The sequence below is a fragment of the Fukomys damarensis genome, unplaced genomic scaffold (assembly GCF_012274545.1).
Source record: "Fukomys damarensis isolate Sample0158 unplaced genomic scaffold, DMR_v1.0_HiC HiC_scaffold_14, whole genome shotgun sequence".
Taxonomy (NCBI): domain Eukaryota; kingdom Metazoa; phylum Chordata; class Mammalia; order Rodentia; family Bathyergidae; genus Fukomys; species Fukomys damarensis.
Genome location: NW_022900926.1, coordinates 36,754,409 through 36,775,224, shown reverse-complemented (window position 1 = coordinate 36,775,224; position 20,816 = coordinate 36,754,409). Strand labels below are relative to the sequence as shown.

At 47.2% G+C, this 20,816-nt stretch overlaps 1 protein-coding gene across 3 annotated transcripts; it reads right to left on the bottom strand.

Moving 5' to 3' along the window:
• Positions 1 to 595: 595 nt before the first annotated feature.
• On the bottom strand, positions 596 to 20,553 carry Unc93a (unc-93 homolog A). 3 transcript variants are annotated; one of them, XM_010610561.2, is made up of 8 exons: positions 20,386 to 20,553; positions 16,049 to 16,230; positions 15,431 to 15,660; positions 14,044 to 14,169; positions 9,973 to 10,187; positions 7,906 to 8,041; positions 7,427 to 7,558; positions 596 to 922 (listed from the first exon to the last, which is right to left on the bottom strand). In XM_010610561.2, exons 1-8 carry the CDS (start codon positions 20,470 to 20,472, stop codon positions 657 to 659), a joined length of 1,374 nt encoding a protein of 457 aa, XP_010608863.1. In that variant the 5' UTR covers positions 20,473 to 20,553; the 3' UTR covers positions 596 to 656. The 3 variants fall into 3 exon arrangements, with proteins under 3 accessions (XP_010608863.1, XP_010608864.1, XP_010608865.1); XM_010610562.1 differs by lacking the exon at positions 20,386 to 20,553 and adding an exon at positions 19,535 to 19,642; XM_010610563.3 differs by having other exon boundaries at positions 828 to 922; positions 7,902 to 8,041.
• Positions 20,554 to 20,816: the final 263 nt, after the last annotated feature.

The window sequence follows — 20,816 nt, the reverse complement described above, 5'->3', positions numbered from 1 at the left end:
TCACCAGGCGCAGATACTTGATGATATGTATGTATTTGGTCTATGTACTTTTTTAGGATAACAGGATTTGTCTACAAAGCAAGTCTGCAAGATAATTGCATTTCCTTAGAAACACACCCTCTGTAAGTTTCAGGAGTCTCCATTCTGGCCTTGATACTCTGTGACTTTGTTACATTCACTTGCTTGTGTAGATCCGTTCATAAAATTTACAGTGTTAGAAGCTTGAAGCTTTACTGATCTAGCTCAGTGGTGCCCTGCCTGCCTTGCAAGCTCAGTGTCCTGAGTTTAATCCCCAGTACCACACACACACACACACACACACACACACACACACACACACAGAGTCTATGGAGTACTGTACAGATTATTTTAAATTAAAAACAAAAAATAAAAAAAACCCAGCAACAACAAGGTAAGTCTATGTTTTAATGTGTTTCTTTCACATCTGAAATTAAATTAACTGAAACTTTTATGTATACTCTAGATCTCTATAGTCACTGAAAATTAATTGAAGTAGAAAAAAAGTTACATAAAATGTAAAGTAAAATGACTTGCTGACATAGCTGTGAAGAATCAAGCATATACCTGACACATCTTCAAATAAAACCCCTTTGCTAACACTTTCTGAGGATCCTTGGACACACCCTGGGTTTCTTTCACATTTGTGTTTGAGTTTCCCCTTCATCTGCTTGACTTCGGCCTCCTGCAGCAGAGAGCTGGGTGAGGCTCCTGGATTCCATGTACTCCACAGTCCCGTAAGCCGCCATGGCCAGCGTCAGGACTCCTGCCAGAATGTAGAGCTTGGTGCTGACACATAGAAACGTGCTGCACCCAAAGGCGATGACAAACCCCAGGGCTTCCCAGAGGCGGTAGTTGGCAAAGGCTGCTTCCTTGTCCTTTTCAAACAGAACACCATACAGCACTGCAAAGGAGAGACGGAGCGGAGACTGTCACGCAAAACCTCAAGTACGACCTGCTAAATTGTTATTGCTGAACATAGCGGAACTTTGCCACTGTTTCTTTTTCAAAACAAAACCAACTCATTTTTCTCTGTAAAAAGCATAGCATTAAACCAGGCATGGTGGCACATGCCTGTAAACCCAGTACTCGGAAGTTAAGGTAGAAGAAATGCAAGTTTGAGCCCAATCTGTGCAATTTAGAGAGAGACTGTCTCAGAACAAAAACAAAAATTTTTAATGGGGCTGTAGCGCAGTGTGAATGCCCTGGGTTCCATCCCAGAACTGGAAAAAGCACAGAGTTATTTCATGTTTCAGATGACAGCAATCATGCGCCATCCTCTGGCAGGAAAGCACCATTATCAGGGCAGAAATGAGATTTAGCAAAGGAACCTCTGCCTGTGCAGATTAAGGAAACAAAGAGACGCAGCTTGCATAAGATGGAACATGGCCACTCTCCAGCGCCATGAACAAAGACATGAGAGAGCAATAGTTAGAGACACTTATTTTTCCATTTAGGGGATATCACAGAGACATGTACAGGGGTTTATCAGGTCAGTGACCAAAATCTTTGTTCAGATGGCCATGGGGCCAGGCTATTGCTGGTGCTTGGTACTTTCATTCTTATTCTGGGACATTTTTTTTTTAGTGTTTTTAAATTTTTTAGTTTCAGTTTTAAAAATAGTTTCATTCTTCACTGACACATAGTAATTGTGCATATTTTGAAGGTCATCTGAGGTCTTAAGAGCAGAAGAGTTCAACCAAGCTAGGTATCAACGTTCAAAGGCCTCCTACCTTTGACTTGGGAAGGATTTGGTATTTATTAAATTGTCCTTATAGGACTAGTGGTGGTTAAAGTATCTTTATAGGACTAGGACTGATTAAATTGTTCTAACAGGATTGGTACTGTCTTAGTTACCGTTCTTGTCGCTAAGACAAACCAGCACACCAACACAAGTTAAAGGAGGAAAAATTCATTTCGGCTTATGGTTTGTTAAGGTTTCAATCTATAGTCAGCTGTCTCAAAGGCAGAATGGCATGGCAGAGGGACATGGCAGAGGAGAAATAGTCCAAGCAGGGCAGTTAGGAAGCAGCAAGCACCAAACAGCAGCAGCAGCAGCAGCAGCAGCAGCAGCAGCAGCAAATCTCTCTTTCCCTTTATCCCATCCAGGCTATAAGCCTTTTGGGTGGTGCCACCCACACCCAGGGTGGTCCTTCCAATAGTCCACACCTAGAACTATGCTAAACCAATCAGTGCATCACACCCTTAATCCATATCCACAAACCCTTAATCTACATGCACACACCCTAGATCCAGACACCTCCAAAAAGCCCCACCTAGAAGCACGTGAGGCTTTGTGGCAACATCTAGATACAAGCCATGACAGGTACTGATTAAACTAGTCTTACAGGACTAGTACTAATTAAACTGGCCTCACAGGACTGGTAGGACTGGTACTGATTAACCTAGCCTTATGAGATTGGTACTGATTAAACTAGTCTTACAGGACTGGTACTGCTTAAACTGGCTTGTAGGCCTGGACTTTATTAAATTGCTATTAAAGGACAGATTAATTAAAGACCTCTCAGGTGGTTGTCTGAAAATCTGGGAGAGAAGTGACCTGAGGCTGTATGATAAACTGACTCCTACCACCACTCCCTTGCCCTATCTTCTGGTTCCCCCAGTAAAATCCTGACCCCGGTAGCTCAGTATGTCCTGTATTTGGAGAAAGGTTCTTTGAGAGGTCCTTAAATTAAACATGGCCCCAATGAGATATGAGTGGTATCCTCACATGCAGAGAGGATGAGGACTCACAAAGGGAGGACTGGGTGAGACACAGGGGAAGATGGTTATCTGAAAGCCAAGGAGAGTGTCTCAGAACAAGTTAATCCTGTCAGCACCTTGATTTCAGACTGTCAGCCTCCAGACTGTGAGAAAGTACATGTTGTTTAATTTATCCAGGCTGTAGTATGTGTTTGGCAGCTTTAGTGAACTCATACAGTCTGATAAATGCATCTAGATGAAAATAAATCACTTTTTGCTTTTTGTTGCTGGGTGGCAACATTTTTGATAGACCTGAGTAAAGGCTTCAAGAATCCCATCTCCGTGACTTAATAGAGTAGCAGGTGCAGCTGGCTCTAGCAAAGTGCTTACCAATTCCCAAAAAACTTCCCCAGCATCCCTGGTCCCTGTGCAGCCACAGCTGGCTCCTTCTCCCGCCACACCTCCTCTCCTCACCAAGACCAACCTTGACCCCTGAGCTGCCTCTGCAGAAACTCCTCCACCTCAGAGGTCCCTACTTGTATAAAACTCTTGGTGTTGGGGGACAGAGCAAGGGCATCACTGTCCCTGAAATTTTTAATAAATCTATTATTCCAAACTAAAATGCTATTTAAAAAGAAAACAGCATTGCTGTCAGTCTCCCCCACCTGCCTCATCCTGCCAGGCAACATGGGGTCAAAGTGACTGACTCTAGCCCTTGAATAAGGACAATTGGAGCAGCCGGCTGGCAGATCTGGCTGAGGAAAATGGGCTAAGCAAAGGGGCACCCAGGGGAGGTCAGACTTTCTGTGCTTATGAGTCTGACGCAGGCCCTTCAGCAGCTCACAGGGTAGGGCTATTTTTAGACCAGACATTCTCAATCTTAACTGCAGCACATTGGTGTGTGAGGGTTGCCGTGGCAACCGTGCCCCTCCTCCGTGAGCTGAGGAGTGAATGAACAGATGAGCACAGATGAATCTTCACAGATCTCCCGCTGCAGAGACCTAGGGAAGGGGAGCATGGGAGCAGTGACATCACAGCCTTGCCCCAGGAGGGAGGGGCGTGTGTGCAGTCATGACACCCTGCTTTCACATCAAGGGTGGTCACTGAAAGGGAGGGTCACTCTACTCCAAGATTTTTCAGCTCTCTTAAGCAGGAAAGTATGTGGTCACCTGTTCCCTGAAAGAAGAATGTGCACTCAGGGAGAAATGGGTGCTGTGGCAAAGGTTTGACATTCTTAGCATTCAAATTTCTCTGGTGACATGACACAGTCCTGCCCAGCAGATGCTGGAAGTCATGAGGAACCGCACTAAAGCTGATTGCCAACAGCACAAGATAATAGATACACAAACTGTTCTTCCCTTCCAATGAGCTACTGGCCCATATTTTTCCAAAGAGTTAAAGCATACAGATAGCCTTTTCTAAGTCTGAAGGGCCTTTTGTGAAGCCCAAGAGAGAGGCCTTGGCAGTTTGCAACTTTAGTGCACAACTTTGGAAACAGTAAAGGTGTTCCAAAAGGGTCAGCAGAAACAGCCTTCTTGGAAGAAGAATTTGAGATGCCTGGATCTATGGCTCAGACCCCTCTTTCCATGTAGCCTTTATGCAGATACAAATCTCCCACCCTAACAGTACTGTTCTTCTCTCAGAAATTCTCTGACAGTCGCTCCTGACAGTGTCCTCTGATCTGAATAAAGTCTTGTCTCCTCTAGAGTCCTTGACTGCTGGTAAATTCTTTTACCACCAAGGTCATTGGCTTTTCATACACTGTTTGACACATAGCTGAGGACTAGAGATCCAACTTGCTATTTAAAAAGATGAAAATGAAAGAGGACTTTTTGAGATATGGCCAAAGATATACAAAATTTCCAGTTTTTTTTTTTTTTAATACAGCATAGAAACCTTACTAAGTGCCAGAGTGCAGGGTGTGAATTTTAAGGGAGCAGTAGAGCCAGCCTGGGGAATTCGACCTCACTTTCATTAAGACGGCAGCTACTCCAAAAGAGTCTCAGATGTATGAAAATCACTATTTTTGCCTACTCTTGTTCTCCAATCTTTGAAAAAAACATTTACTTGTACCTGTACAAAAGAAAAGGAAGAATTTCTTTTTAAATTAGCATCCCTCATTCCTTATTCAAGGGATTCTTTGTTGAAGTCCTTCTTCAGGCTTGAATATTCTTGTTTTTATTGAACCTGAGGTAACACTGTTGACAAAGGCTTTCTTTCCTTTAGAATATTTTATGCCCACATAAAGAAAGAGAGATTTAAAGCAATTATTCATATCTCGGGGAGAAAGAAAACTTTTTTTTTTTTTTTTGGTACCAAGGATCGAACTTGGGTCCTTGTGTTTGTAAGGCAGGCAGCAGAACCACTGAGCTAAATCCCTGCTCCCCCCAATTTTTTTTTCAATCATTTTAAATATCTGGACAACTATTGTATGAGGCATTATGGGGCCATTTACCTGAGTTCCTTTCCTTTTATAAATACTTTAGATATTTCAAATGGGTTCTGAGAATTCAGTTTATATCACAGGTTGTGGGGTGCCACAAGGATTTGGAACATTGGCCAAAATACTGGATACCTCAGACTTCCTTGGGTTGTTGAAATAAATCTTCTCTGATTCAACTGGGTAAAGTGCCTATGATTCCTAGGTGACATGTTGTATGGGTAGTTTATAATTCTGGATTGCTGAGAAAAGCTAAAGTGAGTGTCTGGTTATTTCTCCTACTGAAGCAATATGTGTTCCATTAAGCAGAATTGCAGCCCAGCCTATAAATAGGTCCAGTCTACTCATTCCAGGCCATCAACCTGGATCCCAATAAAGCAGATTATAGCACCAACCCAAACACACACTCATGATTTTGGGCCAGGCTTCACTAAAGCCACCTGCACTATTGAGGTGATAGAAAAGATTATAAAACCCAAACCTCTTAAATCTTAAAGGTATTGTTTTCAACTGTTCTATAAATATGCAGCACATTAGGATTGTAAGCAATTCCTGGAGAATTTAGTTCATGATCTATAAGCTAATATGTGCTTTTTTATACTCAAGCGTAGGGGAAGCAATAAAGCCACCCATTCTTTGGGATACTATCATTTGTCTAGTTTGTGGATTTTCTTTATTCAATTTCTTTTTTGGGTTTTTTTTTTTTTTTTTGAGACAGGGTCTCACTATGTAGTTGAGACTGACCTGGAACTCACTATATAGCCTAGGCTGGTCTTAAACGCACAGCGATCCTCCTGCCTCAGCCTCCCGAGTGCTGGGATTACAGGCAAGCACCACCACGCTCGGCTTTATTCAATTTCTAATCACTAAGTGTTTCCTGGGTAAAGATACAGTGGTTCTGTTTCAGGGAAGAGGGTCTCTTCTGATCTACAGACAACCCAAGGGGGTCTCTGAAAGCCCAAGGACACTGTCAGCCCCGTCCCACAAAGACCTGTCAGCTGTAGAGCATTTACCTGCCTAGTCCTCAGACAGACACCTTTGGGGTCTAATAGGATCTATGAGATTTCCTGTCTCTTTCAACTGCTATCCACATGCACATCCCCGTTACATGTACTCCAAAAGATGTCACACACGTGATGCCTACTCCCTCCTCCCCCAGTGCCTCCTTCAAGGCACTGAGCTACTGTCACAGTAGACAACAGTCAAGCAGCCACCACAAGGCATTGCGCTGTCACCACCCCTCTCCATCCTGCTCCTAGTGGTGGGTTCTGCGGGTCTAGGAATGACAGGGCTTCTTACATGCCCCCTTCCTGTTCTCTAGCCAGATCGTACCCCTTACTGCTAGTCTCTCTGGCCTTCTTGGTGCCACCTCAGGGGGTGCCAATTCTAGCATGGGACTCCGACAATGGTGATTTTAACTTCCTCTGGGCTAACAGATTCCCTGAATTCAGCTCAAGGGGTCCACTCCCTCTGGGCAGCTCAGTCATGGGCTGTGCCTGGCTTTGCCACCTCCACTTTGGAATCTAACTGTCCTACCCCAGTGCCAGGAGCAATGAGCTTTGTTCCCATGGTGCCCTCACCCCGTGTCCCTTCACCCTCTCCAGTGATTTCATGTCCGAGAGGACACAGGACTCCCTGCCTCCTGGTCCTCTCTGTGAATCCCACTCCTCCTCCACCCCATGCTGCAGACACCCTCATCCCAAACTTGAAAACAAGAGTTGAAATGGACCTTTAAAGATTAAGATTTTTAGAGCTGGTCAGTTTCTTTGGCTTTCTCCTATGAGGAGTGAGGCTGTCATTCAGCCCTGACCCCTCAAGGTGCCAAGAGGAATAGATTTTCAACCTTTCTCGGGCCCTCTGAATGGTGGGCCAGACCGGGCTGAATCTACACTGCACATTTCCTGGCTTTTTTTCCACCCTCCTGTGAGTTGAGCACTCCAGGGAGATGGGGTAGCTCCCCTCCCCCAATTTGGCCAGATTGTGAATAAGCTCATTTTTCCATCTTTATGGGCTTTTCATGTCCTCTTGATGGATGAATGAATTCAGATAGTCTTGCCCAGTTTGGGGCCCTGGGAACACACTGCCCCTCTGGATCAGGGACCCAAATGATCCCTTGGAGCAAACACTTCCTAGGCAGCTCTTGATCTGCCCACGTCCTGCTTCTGTACCTCAGCCCCTGAGAGCAGCTTGGTGGGGCAGGGCCTGGCATTCACACTGCTGGCTGCCTGCTCCCCAGCCCCAGCCCCTCCTGTGCTGGGCACTCACCGCAGTTCTGTGTCTGCCACACAGCATCTGACACACCCCACAGGCCGGGGAGGATGAAGAACACGGCCATCTGGGCAGGGTGTGGCTGCCACAGCAGGAGGGTGACCATGCAGGAGACGTGTATCACTGCTCCTGCACCAGAAGGAGGAAGCGAGACAGTGAGCAGCGACAGTCACTGCCTGCAATGGCCAGTGTCCCAGCCCCCAAGTTGGAGCAGCCATCTTTTGCTTATTCACTTTCTGCTCAGATAAGGATGGTTCCCTTTGGGTGCCCTAAGAGAGGTTGACTCAGGCGAAGCTCTGGCTTTTATCTGTAAGTAGGCACAGATATGTGTGTGGCCAGCAAACTCCTCACTCCTCCTCTCCTCCCACCGCCCCGGTCCCCGGAGAGTTAACTGGCAAGGCCTCTGGCACCTCGTCTGGGCCCTGCTGCCTTCTGACAGCAGGCTTCTGTCAACCTAGTAGGCACCACCTACCTACCCAGCACATAGAGCACGGCCCGGCCAGTGTACTGGGAGATCTTTCCATATAGCAGGGAGCACAGTGAGGAGGCAGCTGAGAAGCAGATCATCACGTAGCCCACAAAGTGGATTCCCAGGGCGCAGGTGGCATAGGACTGGGGAGAAGCATGGAGCAGGTTAGTGGTACAGCTATCCTCGCCGGGGATCAAGTCTGAAGCTGCTGTTCGGTGACAGCTGACCCATCATCTGGCCTACAGCCTTTGTCCAGCCCTGCATCTCCCAGCACAGGGCAGCAATGGTGACATTTGCAAAGAAACCCTCTCTGGGGTCAGAACAGAATGACACTGTTTGGTCAGATACCTGGACAAAGCTCTCCACGTATTCTTTGCCATATGTTGTGATATGTGCACTATATTCTAGTATGACACAGATGGGTTTGGTGCACCTGTGTCATAATAAAAAATGTGCTCATGTGTAATCTCAGCACTCTGGGAGGGTGAGGCAGGGGAACCACAAGTTCCAGTCCAGCTTGGGCAATATAGCAACTTGGTGAGACTCTGTTTCAAAAAATAAAAAGGAATTGGGAGGTATCTCGGTTCAGAGGCCCTGGGTTCAATGCCCAGTACGACACACAAAGAAAGAAAGGTCTGTTGCTATACGTTAACTAGATTGTATATTTTAGATGAAGCCCAAGGCAATTTCTCTTCACTCAATTCAGTTGGACATGCCTTCAAGCTGAAAGGGTGTGTTCTTAATGGCTTTCCTAGGACTAAAGACAGTTAAAAGAAATGGACTTAGAATGAGGGGTCTCTGTCATAGAGACAATAAACCACACAATGCACCCCAACAGCCACAGAAGTCCCCAGAAGTCTCAGTGGCAGATTCCTGCTACCTGGTAGATCCCAGAATAAGGGTGAGGGGCAGGAAACTGATCAGGTCTGGACAGCTGGCTGTGGCAGGAGTCCCAAGGCCTGTCTGATGGAAGGAGGTATCCAAAATTGCTCTTAGACTTCTTGATCATCAGCATTCACTCCTCAAGACCCTGTCAATACTGTCCTTGGAGTGTCATTGCCAGATAAAATACAAGACACCCAAATACGGCACAGGGAACACTTGCTGAAATACTTGTGGTTGATCTGCAATTTGAATTGAACTGGGCAGCCTATCTTTTTCTGTGCTAAATGGGTGGCTCTATCTGGCAGTGGGTGGGAGGAGCAGGAAGTTTCCTCTGAAAGGGAGGGAGGGAGCAAAACCCAGAGCCAGGGGGACACAAGTGGTTTGCCCAGCTTAGACCTGTTCTGTGGCTGCCCCAAAGCTGTCTCATGTCTGTTGGGAGCTGTCAGCAAGGATCTTAACTCTGACAGAGGGCTGAGTCCTCCAGGCCAGGGATCCATAGCAGGAAGGGTCCTTTGAACAGATGTTACCTAGGCCATGAGCTGGGGAGACAGAGGCCAGGGACAGCCCTGTGATGGAAGCTGGCCATGGAGTTCTGGTTGTGTGATCCCTGAAGTAGTGGCCATCAAATTCCCATGAGTTCACACTTGCCAGCCAAAAGACAGATGATCGCTATAACAATTAGGCCATGAAGTACATGGGCAAGGCAGCTATCAGGGGAGATGTCAGAGTGGATAGGGAGCTGATGCCTGGAACTGTCATAGATACTTAGACTGTAACATGTAATTTGAAAAGTAGAGTAGAAAGGAATGTCAATGTCACCCTTGGTTTTGGTGTCCCCTGTGTTTTTATCTGAAATAAGAATGCAAGGAGAAACAGGTCTGCAGGACACAGTGAGTGTCACAAGCATGAACCAGTGATAGCTGTGCCATTCCTAGCTGGACTGTCTCCTAGGAAGAAGCCACCAACTATGACATGAGAAGTCCTGAGAGGTAGAAGACACTGGGGAGCTGACATCTTAAATTACAGACTCAACCATTGTATAGGCTGGGAACCAGGAGCCTCCCACCAGCTAGGCAGGAGGTACACAGGTAGTCTCCAGACACCTGGTGGTTCCTAAAGGTGTGAAGTGAGGTAGTACAGAAACCATATGGTATATTGGATAAGCCACTGATTTTTGCTTCTCTCCTACCCTTGTGTATTCACCAGACATGAATCCTTGTTGCAATCCATTGTATAGTGGCAGCAGATTCAAGAGATGCAAACGTTTGTCTCTGAGCAGCATGAAGGTTGATAATAGTGTGGACCGGAATGGCGGTGACTTCTCCTCCCCTTCCCTGTTTGGCAGGTTATCTTCTATGGGCTCAAGGAAAATGGCTATAAGCAGGATCGCCAGCACACCACTCCCTGCAGGGAACACAGAGGCAGAGGCTCCAGCTGAAGTAGCAGGACCCAGGGTAGCAGGGGCCTCACTGATTTGCCCCTTACTCATCCCAGACTAAGATGATGTAAGATCCACCATGCCTAGCTGCAGCTTTTGACCTCAAATAGCAAGTCCCAGTCATTGACCCTACATGTGTTCTGCCAGTAACTCAGACTTCTAGGTTCTCACGGGCTATAGCAGGTCAGTGCTGCCTTCATTGGCACAAGAGACCCCAAAGGTGCTCAGTGTCCTTGGCCACTGGCTCTGGGTCTCTTATCCTATTCTTCGATGCAATTTCTACCAATAGGCAGCTGTTCTAGCTTTTTCTTTTCCTTTCCTTCCCTTTTCTTTTTCCTTTTCCCCCCATTCTTCCTTCTATTTTTCTTTTGATAATGAGTTTCATGCACGAACCATTTGCTATATTTTTTATTTATCCCAGAACTATTTGTCTAAGGGTCCTTCCGTAGGAACTGGTATATCTCAGTTGCATAGTTCTCAGCAGCAAGAGAATACTGTACACTTGAAGAAAATAAAAACAAAAGAAAACAATACAAAGTCCTTTATATCCTAAGATGGTAAAACCCCTCCCTCAAAACAAGTAATAAAACGAGAAAGATCAACAAGGTGCCACCTTTTGCAGTTGACAAGGTGGGGTGTAGAGGCTTGTCTATAGGTACATCAGGCATGCTGAAGACACAACAGGCACACATAGTCTGGGGGAGAGCAGGGTGGCTAAGAGATAGCCGTGAAAGCGTACTTTGCCCTTTCATGTAAGTGGATTGTCTGTGCAAATACATCTATTCATTTCACCTTGTTCTGTACTTGCATACTTCCAAAATGTAAAGACCGAATCTCCATCTTCACCATCCACACTTTATTATTTGACTCACCTTCACTTCTCTACATGGAGAACTAATGTTTATACAAGTTTTTGCCTTTTTGTTGTCCAATAGCTTCTAAGTGCTTTTTGTGATGTCTTTAAATTTCTGATGTTTCTCTCCTCTCTGGTAGCAGTGGCTACCTGGCTTCAGGTGTTACATTACAGACTCACTCTAGACGGTTTGGATCCTTTCCTCTTCTCCTGACCCTGGTCAGAGTTGCACAGGATGCTTTTCAAACACTCAATCCCAGTATGCACTTCTATTTTTTAAGAAGACATGACTGATTTTCTCTCTTCTCACCGCTTCATCTCGTGTGACCTAGAATCCTCTGTGGAACCATCGTGGAAGACTTGCTGTGTTACCGTTAAAGTGGCTGAGTGTTCCTGAATCCCTTCCCCTCTTGGCAAAACCTCTCTCTCTCTCTCTCTCTCTCTGCCATTATAAAGCAGGATTTGAATGAGGTTCACTAAATTCTGGGAGGCTTGAACATCTCCTGCTGTGATCATTTCGAGGTTTCCCCTTATTTCCTTCAACTAAACCAAAAAAGTGACTGTGCAGGCTCAAGGGGACCGTATATATTTCCAACTGCTCGGTGCCTCCCACACCAACCTCACAAGCTGGTTGTATGCAGACCCCATGGGAAATACATGTGTTTTCTCCCCTGAGCACAGACAGCCCTTTCTTCACCTTTGCCCTTTGGACGTGAACTGCAAATTTGGAGCAGCCCAATAGGATCAATCCCTGTGACAGGAAGCAGAGGAGAGGGAGCCTCTGAGAAATTGCAGAAGCCACACCTGTCTGTCGTGACATGTATGTCCAGGTTCCATGTCACGCAGAGCCTTCCAGGGGTGCAAACTGACTGACAACCTATGACTACTACACTCTTCTGCAGACAGTAATTCTGCAAGAAACTTATTTCTGTGTTCAGGACCCAGAAATCCTGAGAAAGTGCTTCAGAGTGGTGGTGTTCTGGTTCCGTCTATTCAATTTCTTCCATTCTGATTTTTTCCTTTATGGTAACATGACCTTGCTTTTAAAAAAGCAGCCACATGAGATGACCCATGGAAGCTACCATCAGAATAGGACATTTTCCCATATTATACCAGCATGGTCTGATTTATTTGTGCCTCAGAATTTTTCTTAATTAAGCTTCTGGGTTCCCCAGGAATCAAGAATTAGTATTATACACAGAGCTGGGATGCTAGAGAACCTATAGCAAGAGGAACCCAGGGGCAGCCCGGTCGCTGTACATTGGCAGAGTGGTGTGTGAAGTCCCAGGGAGTGGCCTGAGGTACAAGCAAAAGGGAGACAGTGAGGAGGCAGCGTGTCTCTGACCTCCAGCTTCTCATCTGTGCTGAACCCTGTGTGTTTTTCTAGTGGTTCCCACATTTCCATGAATGTGACCATGGGGACAGGGAGGAGTCACCCTGACCTCAGTGTTCCTTTAGCCCCATCCTCTTTGCAATGCAGTGAGGCCCAGCCCCATCGCTTCTGGCCATGCAGCCCCAGAGACTTCCCTGACTAAAGCCACAGTGCTCTACAGGTAGGGAGACAAACTCTTTCTGCAAAAGAAGGCCAGCCAGAAATGGATCCAGGCTTTGGCATAGTATGGTCTGGTTGGAACTGCTCCATGTTATCTTTATAGTGAGAATCACAGACAGTGTGTGAATGTATGCATGTGGCTGAGTTCCAATCAAGGTTTATTTACAAAGGCCAGCAGGGGTCAGGATTTGGACCCAGTGCCCACCCTAGTTTTAGAGGAATAGCACAGGCCACAGACAGGTACGTTCTTTTCATTCTTGGCTTCTAGGCTATGTGTTACTTTCTGTTCTCCCCATCTGGCATCTGCTGTGCCTCCCCAGCTGGACCCTCTGTCCAGAGCTCAGGAACCACCTCAGTTAGCTGAATGCCACTCTGCCTCCATATGTGGGCTCTGAGCTTTTTGAAGGTGTGAAATGTTCTGTGGCTCTTGTTTTGGGGGCCACAGGGGGCCTAGCCCATTGCTCAGAGGCACAGGCAAGGGCTCAATGCCCTCTGTGAGACTAAAGTGACTGTTTACAAGCGTGCACAGTACCTCTGACTTGGAGTGACTGCACAGGGACCTGAGTTCTGGGAATGCTCACGTTTTATCATGAAAACAAAACTCTCCACACACATCAGCCTTCCTGACTGCTCCTGTCATGGAGCTGGGCATATTATATTCAACTTGACAGATTTCAGACCTTCGCTCTTCAGGAGGATATTCCCAAGCCTTTGTGAATTCCAACACTCAAAAATGACAAAGAATACATTTAAACACCTTTTGAAACAACTTTTGAAAAAAATCTAAATGTATCCCCTTTAAAGTAGCAGTGAATCTATGAATGTAAGTAAAGTCACGCATGAAACTTCCGACATAGATTTTTTCATTAAAATGAACCTCCAAGAGTAAGAATCATTGTAACAGTTAAGTTCCTTCAGGCCACCTTCTTTTCATGAACTTGCAAAGCTTGTATCTTCAGATACTGGGTGACAGCCAAAGATGGGCAGCCACAGGCCTTATTCTCCTTTGACCCAAATCACTCAAATACTTTTCTTAGGGGAAAAAGACAACTTCAGAGACTGGATTTTCAGTCACTTGGGAAACCTACCAACATCCTGGATTCTTGTGGGCCAGGACACATGACAGTGTCTGCCATGGCAGCCACTGAGCACCTGAAGTGTGGCTGGGATGACTTAGGAACAGAATTTGTAATTTAATAATTTAAAAGCATCTGTCCGTGACTCTAGAGATGTACAATGCCGATGCTGTCATAAGTCTCTGTGTTAGACAGCCCTGGGTCACTGTGTCAGCTTCCATAGAGAGCACTTGTGGATGGCTCAGCCCTATGGCTAGGCAGGGGCTAGAGATGAAGAGCGCATATTCCGGGCTGGGGAGCCAGTCCTCTTCAGCACAGGAAGGGGAGCTATGGGCATGTACCTGTGTAGATGCTCAGCAGCGTGTAGACCAGCTTCTGGGAAGGTTGCGTGGTGTAGTTGGCAGCCACTGTAGACATCAGGCAGTCTTTGGCCCCGCAGGACATGAGCTGATCCTCTGAAAAGAATTCTGTGAAGCCAGAAGCAAACAGACTAAGTGGGACGCAGTGGATCTGATAGGATATGGGCACCTGAAGTCAGAAGTAACGGTGTAAAGATGGGGAAGCCTCTGGAAGATATTGCAAAAATCAATGTGACCCAGTATATCTGCACACATTCACCCTTAGGCACATGCTGAAGACTGGCTTTAAGCCCTTTTAGGGGCGATAAGAAACAAGTTAGTATTTTGAAAAGAATCAGAGGAGAATAAACATGGAATTGAATGCTAGCTATTTGTTATACTACTTTTCTGACACAACTAAGAATTTTCAACTTTTCAGAATCCGTCAGAAAGAAAAAATGCATTATATTAGAAGGTGCTAGGAACACCTTCTAGACTCAACTGAAAACAGTTCTATAGCTTTGGGCAGGTGACTTAAAACCTCTCCTGAAAATTGAATGCCAGTTTCCATATGTGTTGTTGGAAGAATAAAGTTGGAACCACTAATGCCTGTAAGTCAGTATCATGTCTGCAGACCTGGAGAGAGGAAGGACATCATGAGAGAGAATATTTAGAGTTTGATGTGACAAGCAGGATCAGTATGTGTGAGCCCTGTGGCATCCCTAGTAGAATCATTATAGAGTAAAACTATCCAGCACAAAGGAAGGTAGAAAGGTTTGGCTGCAGAGTATCCTAAAGGAAGGGCTTTACCTGGAAGGCACAATCAGGGCCAGGAAGGAAAGGAACAATTTAACCTTTCCACTGTGAGGGTCTCCCTAAGAACTGAGGGATTCCTCTGACCCTGGTTTAAATCCTCAACACAGTCCCAAAGGGTCCAGGTGTGACACACACCCTCTTTAAATCTGAGACTGTGTCAGATCAGGAAGGCAGAGATCAAACAACAGATGCTCTCTCAGTTAGGGTTAAGAGTTGAACACATGCATAAACCCTAGTCAGTGGGTAAAATCAGTACTGATAGATCAGGCAGCTGTTCTCATGCAGTCTCAAAGGGACAGCGGCAACTCCACAGACCCAGGTCCCCCTGCAGGGTTCTTATCTTGCCCACAGCATCCTGATGCAAGGATTGCCCTGCCCCCTGGGGACACTTATGGAAGAGACTAGTCTTCAGATCCCAGCTGTCTCCAGGGGAGAAGAGGCCACCTAACTGCAGCACAGGCAGTCCGAGGGCCTTTGGTAAAGATGGGTGGATACACAGTGTCCAAACTCTCTTAGTGGTCACCATGGAGATCCTGCTTCTCCTCAAAACCACTGCTCTCCCTCTTCCCTTTACCTTTATTAGGAGTCTGGTGAAACACCAGAGAGGAGATGAGGTTGCCCCACACGCCTGAGGACTGGAAGATGAAGAAGAAGACACCGAAGTACTTGTTCACCACATTCTTGCCAAGCTCTCCCACCTTCCTGGCTTGCGAGTTCCCCAGGATGGTGAGATAGGTGCACTGTGCTGACCACAGTGGTGCCGCGCCCAGCCCCAGCAGCACTGAGGTAGGGACTAGGGTGTACCTGAAAGAAGTCTGGTGTGGGCATCTCTGTCCTGCCCTCGATGGTCATCAGTTTGATCACCAGTCAAGTCCTTCCTCGTCTCCCTGAGTCTCACCTTTCAGTCTAAATTAGACCCTCCCTGTGGTTCTTGGGCTCATGAAAGGACCCAGTGTGCATGGGAAGCTGAGACTGGGACAGATTCCAGGAAGAGGTAGGCCTGGGAATTGGGAGAGTGGGGAGCCAGCATTGAAGGTGGGAATAGAGGGAGAAAGCTGGGAAGGACGTTGCATGCCAGTCCTGTGATGGAAACCATGGGCAACGCAGGATGGAGAGAGCATTCAACAGTAGCCTCAGATGGATGCATGGCAACTGGAAGCAAACTGGGAGGTGGGACAGGGGAGGGCCATACCAGCTGCTTTTGAAGTTGCCCAGGGAGAAGGCCACGTAGCAGCCCATGGCACCGATGATGGTCCACTTGCAGCCGAACCTCTTGATGAAGATGGGTGGGAGGAACATGGAGGACAGGAGAACAGCACCATAGAGTGAACTGAGTGTCGCCACCCCTAGGCCACCCTCGCTGTGGAGGCTACTCTGTGGAAACAAGGTCGGCTTATCAGAGCAGAACACAGGCACAGGGACTGTGGGACAAAGGACCAGCATGAGCATGGTCAGGTGCTTGGGGTCCCAAAGGTTCAAGGCCACCTCAAGTCCTGAATCACAAGCATCAGGCCATACTGCATCAGGACTGCCGAGGGTGGACAGGACAGGGACAGTCACCTTCCACTAAGTGTTCAGATCGATGCCCCAGCCCTTAGGGTGCTGGACAGTGGGGTATGTGCCACGAGATCCTTGGGCTTCTGGCGACATCTGCTTGGCTGGGGACTAGCAGGGAGGAGCCACTGGAAGCTCCAGGGAGCGCTCTCTCTCTCTGTCTCTCTCTCTTTCCCTCCCCAGGTAGCACTTCTCCTGCCAGTGATATGCAGTGAAGTCACACACTTCTTCTTAATGCTGTCTTTGTAGAAAGCCTGTCATAGTTCAGGTGTGTAGTGACCCAAAGTTCAAACAGGTCACCAGAGCCAGACTGGCAAGAGCAGTCACATGGGCAATGTCTGGCTTCTGCATAAAAAGAACCCAGGGAAATGGTTTCTTCCTATTTCCCTTGTAATGAGGAGGAGGGAGAGGAGAAAGGAGAGAGGAAGGGACAGAAAGAAAAAGGGAAGATGAGGCAGAAGAGGGAGGGGCTGGTTTCTATAACAGTTTCCTGTCACCCCACCCTATTTCTTTGCCCCTTGTACTCAGTTCTCTGTACTGCATAGATAGGTTGTGGGACAAATCTGGGGGGCTCTGGAGCTGGTTTGATACCACAGGAGAAAAAGTAGATCCTTCAGGGCCTGGTCTCTGCTGAGACTGGAGCTTACATCAGAGAGCCTCCTGTACTGCACACACCGTGTGCCAGATACTGAATTAAGAGCTCTGCACCCACTGTCTTCTGAAGGCTGAGAGGCTCATCTTGTCTCTATGGGAAGATGAGGAAGGAGACAGGAAGTGTCTCATGCAGTCAGACACAGCCAGTTAGTGAGGCAGCAGGACCCAGCTGCTCCAGTCGGATCACAAGCCCTTCCAAGGCAGAAGAAACATGCTGCTTTAAAACAAAAACCTCTCCCATTGCTTGGATCAAAGTAGGTACCCGATAATATTTTTGGTTAATTAAACCCAAAGGCAAAAGTGGCTAGTCCCATAAAACCCTCAAATTCTGTTAGAAGATGGGAATTAAGCACTTTCCTCCGGAGTGGGTTCTCGGGAAATGTCTATTGATAACATACATTGCCAGGGGCCCGGCATGGGAGAATTAGTTCTGCCTGGCCTGTGGTACGAGATGCCTTCCTATGCATGTCTCAAGGAGAAGCTCGTGGCACAGGAATTTCTTTACCAACCACAGGGTGCTGCAAATCAGCAAAAGGCATTTGTCATTTATGATCAGTTCTGATTGAAAACTGCAGAAAAGAAAGTTAGATGTCAGTATCCAAAGTAGGAACCAGATTCAAAGGCAAATGCCTTTCTCTGTGTGACTGTCCCCATCTGAGTTCTGTGAATGCCTGTGTACCTGGGCAGGTGAGCACCAGGCAAGCCTACCTATAGGACATGCATATGAAGATGACCGTGCATGCCTGTTGGATGTCATAAGATCTATTGCATAAGCAATGCGATATCCTTTCCACCTGGTCAGCAGGAAGGTCGAGGCACTTCCCGCTGGAGACTCGATGAGGACTAGTGACACAGAAAGAAGTAACACAGCCACCGCTTTGAGGGGCAGATGGACCTACAGAAGCTGACAGCAAAGTCAGCTAACAGTCCATTGCCACTGGGCTGCCACTGCCTTGTAGGGACACCAGGACCAGCCCCACTGAGGGAGTGAGACCCTCTAGGATATCAACTGGATGCAGGAGAGTGCAGTGTGGGACATGCCTGCCAGGATCCCACTTGGTAGGAGACAGCACGGATCATCAGCTGCACCCGACAGAGCCCCCAGAAGCTCTGGGGAATTCACCAACACTAGGCCCTGGGAAGCCCTTTCTTCTAAACCTGGGTGGATTTGGAAGTCTGTAGAGAGCCCCCAAAGGGTTCCAAGCAGTAATGACCTCCTCCTTCACCCCATGTCCGCTCAGTACTGTCTGAAGGTAAAGTCTGCCCCAGGCCTGGGTGGCAATGCCCAGGGACACAGTCCTTGAATCTTGGTCTCCACAGACTGCTGGCTGCTGACAGAAAGGGACCAGCTGTGGCATTCGCCCCTTGGCTGGGCAGACCTCCTCTCCAGGGCATCATCAGGACGTGAGACCGATGTAACTTAGAGAAAGCTGAGATATGAATGACAAAGAGGAAGCTGGTGCCAAAGAGGCCGAGAAGACAGTGCTGCTGTGGTGAAAATGCCGACCTGACCCAGGCCAGGTCAGGGTCCTGAGGAGCACACCCGGGTTCCTGCAAGGTTGCCGGGCTTGGAGGGAAGAGGACCTGAAGGTGATAAGGATGGAGCCAATGGTACGAGAACTGAGTGAGGGGTGGAGACAGTTCCTAAGATGGGGTTGGGGTCCAGCATTCCTGAAATCACGTCTGTCCATATGACATTTTTGCTTTGGCCCATTCTGAGTAGTAGGAACCACTGTACTAGTTCAAACATGTTTGTGCACAGTGTAGTCTGAGTCAGTGAGCTGGACAATGTGGCCAGGTTAGGGTTGGGACCACAGATACAGCAGGGGAGTGGGTGAGATTGATCCTTGTCCCTTGGGTCCTTCCAGTGCTGGAGGTACCTAGTGCAACTACTTGCAGCTGGAGCGCAGCCAGATGCTGTCATGGAGAACTCCTGGCCACATGCTGTCTAGGAGCTGAGCCACAGGGGCCATGACTGTCTGCCACACTTATGTGCAGCCCTGCGCCTGTTCTTGCAGCTGGGCAGGAGCCATCAGCAGCTTCTAAGGCTCTGCTTGCCAAACTCTTCCTCTGGCTTCCAAGTGCAGGGGCCAATTTTCAGTTAGTCAGCTAAACTGCTGCCAGATTTCAGACTTGTAACCCATTGTGGCCAGACCCCAATGCCCAGGGAGCTGTGCTGCCTGCCACTGATGTCGTCACAGGAGGACCTTCTGTGTGCAAGTGCTCTGGAAGGAAAATATCCCTGGCTGTCCACATCCTGCCGAGTCCTCTGTCCAGCGGGTGCCCCCTGACCACATCTCCTCTCACAGGCTGCTCCCTGACCACATTCAGCATGAGCTGAGTTGAACTCCACACAAAGCAGGTACTCTGAATAGACTGACATTTGCAGATGCCATCACAAGGCATGGGGTGGGAGGGTGAGGACTTCAAATGTCAGACTCTGCACAATTAGAAAGGAGATTGCGCATACCTTCCTTGATTTTGAGCATCACCATTGCTGTCCTCTCATGCTCTGCAAGGCTCGTCAGAAGCAGGACTCAGGAGGAGGTCCAGCGTGCTTGCAGAGTGCAAGTGAAGACAGAGCCTTTGACCCTGAGCCCCTGGGTGGGCTTTTCTGGCTCAATACTATCCATTCAGTAGGTTCGTACTGCTTGTCCTTACACAAACTGTGTGAGGCTACACTTACTGTTCACCAGGAGCTCTAGAAATGTTTCATTATTTGACAGCTCGGCCCCAGGGTACAATGCTAAGCCAGTGAAAGCAGCAGGGGACAGTGATGGCCATGCTTGCCAGCTGGACCCTGGACTTCCCTGAATGTTTTACTTCCAGTTCTAAGCTCATAGACCCATGGAAGAAATGCTATAAATAGTTCAAAATACCAATTATTTCATCGAATTTCACAATTTTGCTTAAAGCAGGCTTGGAATCGAAAAGTGCTAGTGAGATTTGATAACTCATACTTCTGCTATGACAACAAATCAAAAATCTTAGAACATAAAATTAAAGCAATTTTTCTCTTTTCTCTTAACTACCCAAAGATGAAGAGCATATTATTAAACCACCACTCAAGACTTGCTCTTCTTGCCAAGGGTCAAACAAACAATGCTAGTATGCAGTCCTGTTGGAACATAAGCACGGACTGAATGTTATAGGATTGCAAGTGAAAACCATTGTCTGCTTTAGAGAATGTGGAAGGGAGATCAAAATGTTAGAGTGTACTGATATAAAAGAAATCTCCTTTTACTATTTTTAGTGACCACAAAGATCTTGGAAGCCAAGAGAAACACAAAAGTTAAGATCGGGGGCAAGGTACACATTTACCTGTAGATTCTGCAGGCTTCCATAAGCAGTGAAGAGGAGAAGGAAACCAAAGGAGATCACAAGGACATTCTTCAGACTTCTTTCCATGATGCTGGCTAATGTGCCAACTGCCAGTGGATGCACACATATGCAACTAACTCCCTGAAAGAAACCAGCTGGGGCACAAGGAAAGGCACTTATACGAAGGAAGCCCGTGATTTGCCCCCAAATGGGTTAGAAATATGTTAGTCATCCAGGCTGCTGGTAATTAATGTAGCACAAGGCTATGTGTTACTCATTCACTTCCTGTAGTCCACTTTAGACACTGTCTGGGCAAAGATTACAATCCTTATCAGCTTGTATGTTGCATTACTTTTTTCCCATGAATTTCAGATAGGCGTAGAAAAATAATGAATTTAATGTACATGTAACAGAATGTTCCATGCATGGGG

Coding starts and splice junctions, on each gene's coding strand:
- Unc93a (XM_010610561.2), bottom strand. CDS start 20,472: ATGGAAAGAAGTCTGAAGAATGTCCTTGTGATCTCCTTTGGTTTCCTT. Junction 10,188..14,043: donor GCTGCTGAGCATCTACACAG/GTACATGCCCAT, acceptor TGTTCCCTGCAG/GGAGTGGTGTGCTGGCGATC. Junction 923..7,426: donor GTGGCAGACACAGAACTGCG/GTGAGTGCCCAG, acceptor TCTCCTTTGCAG/TGCTGTATGGTGTTCTGTTT.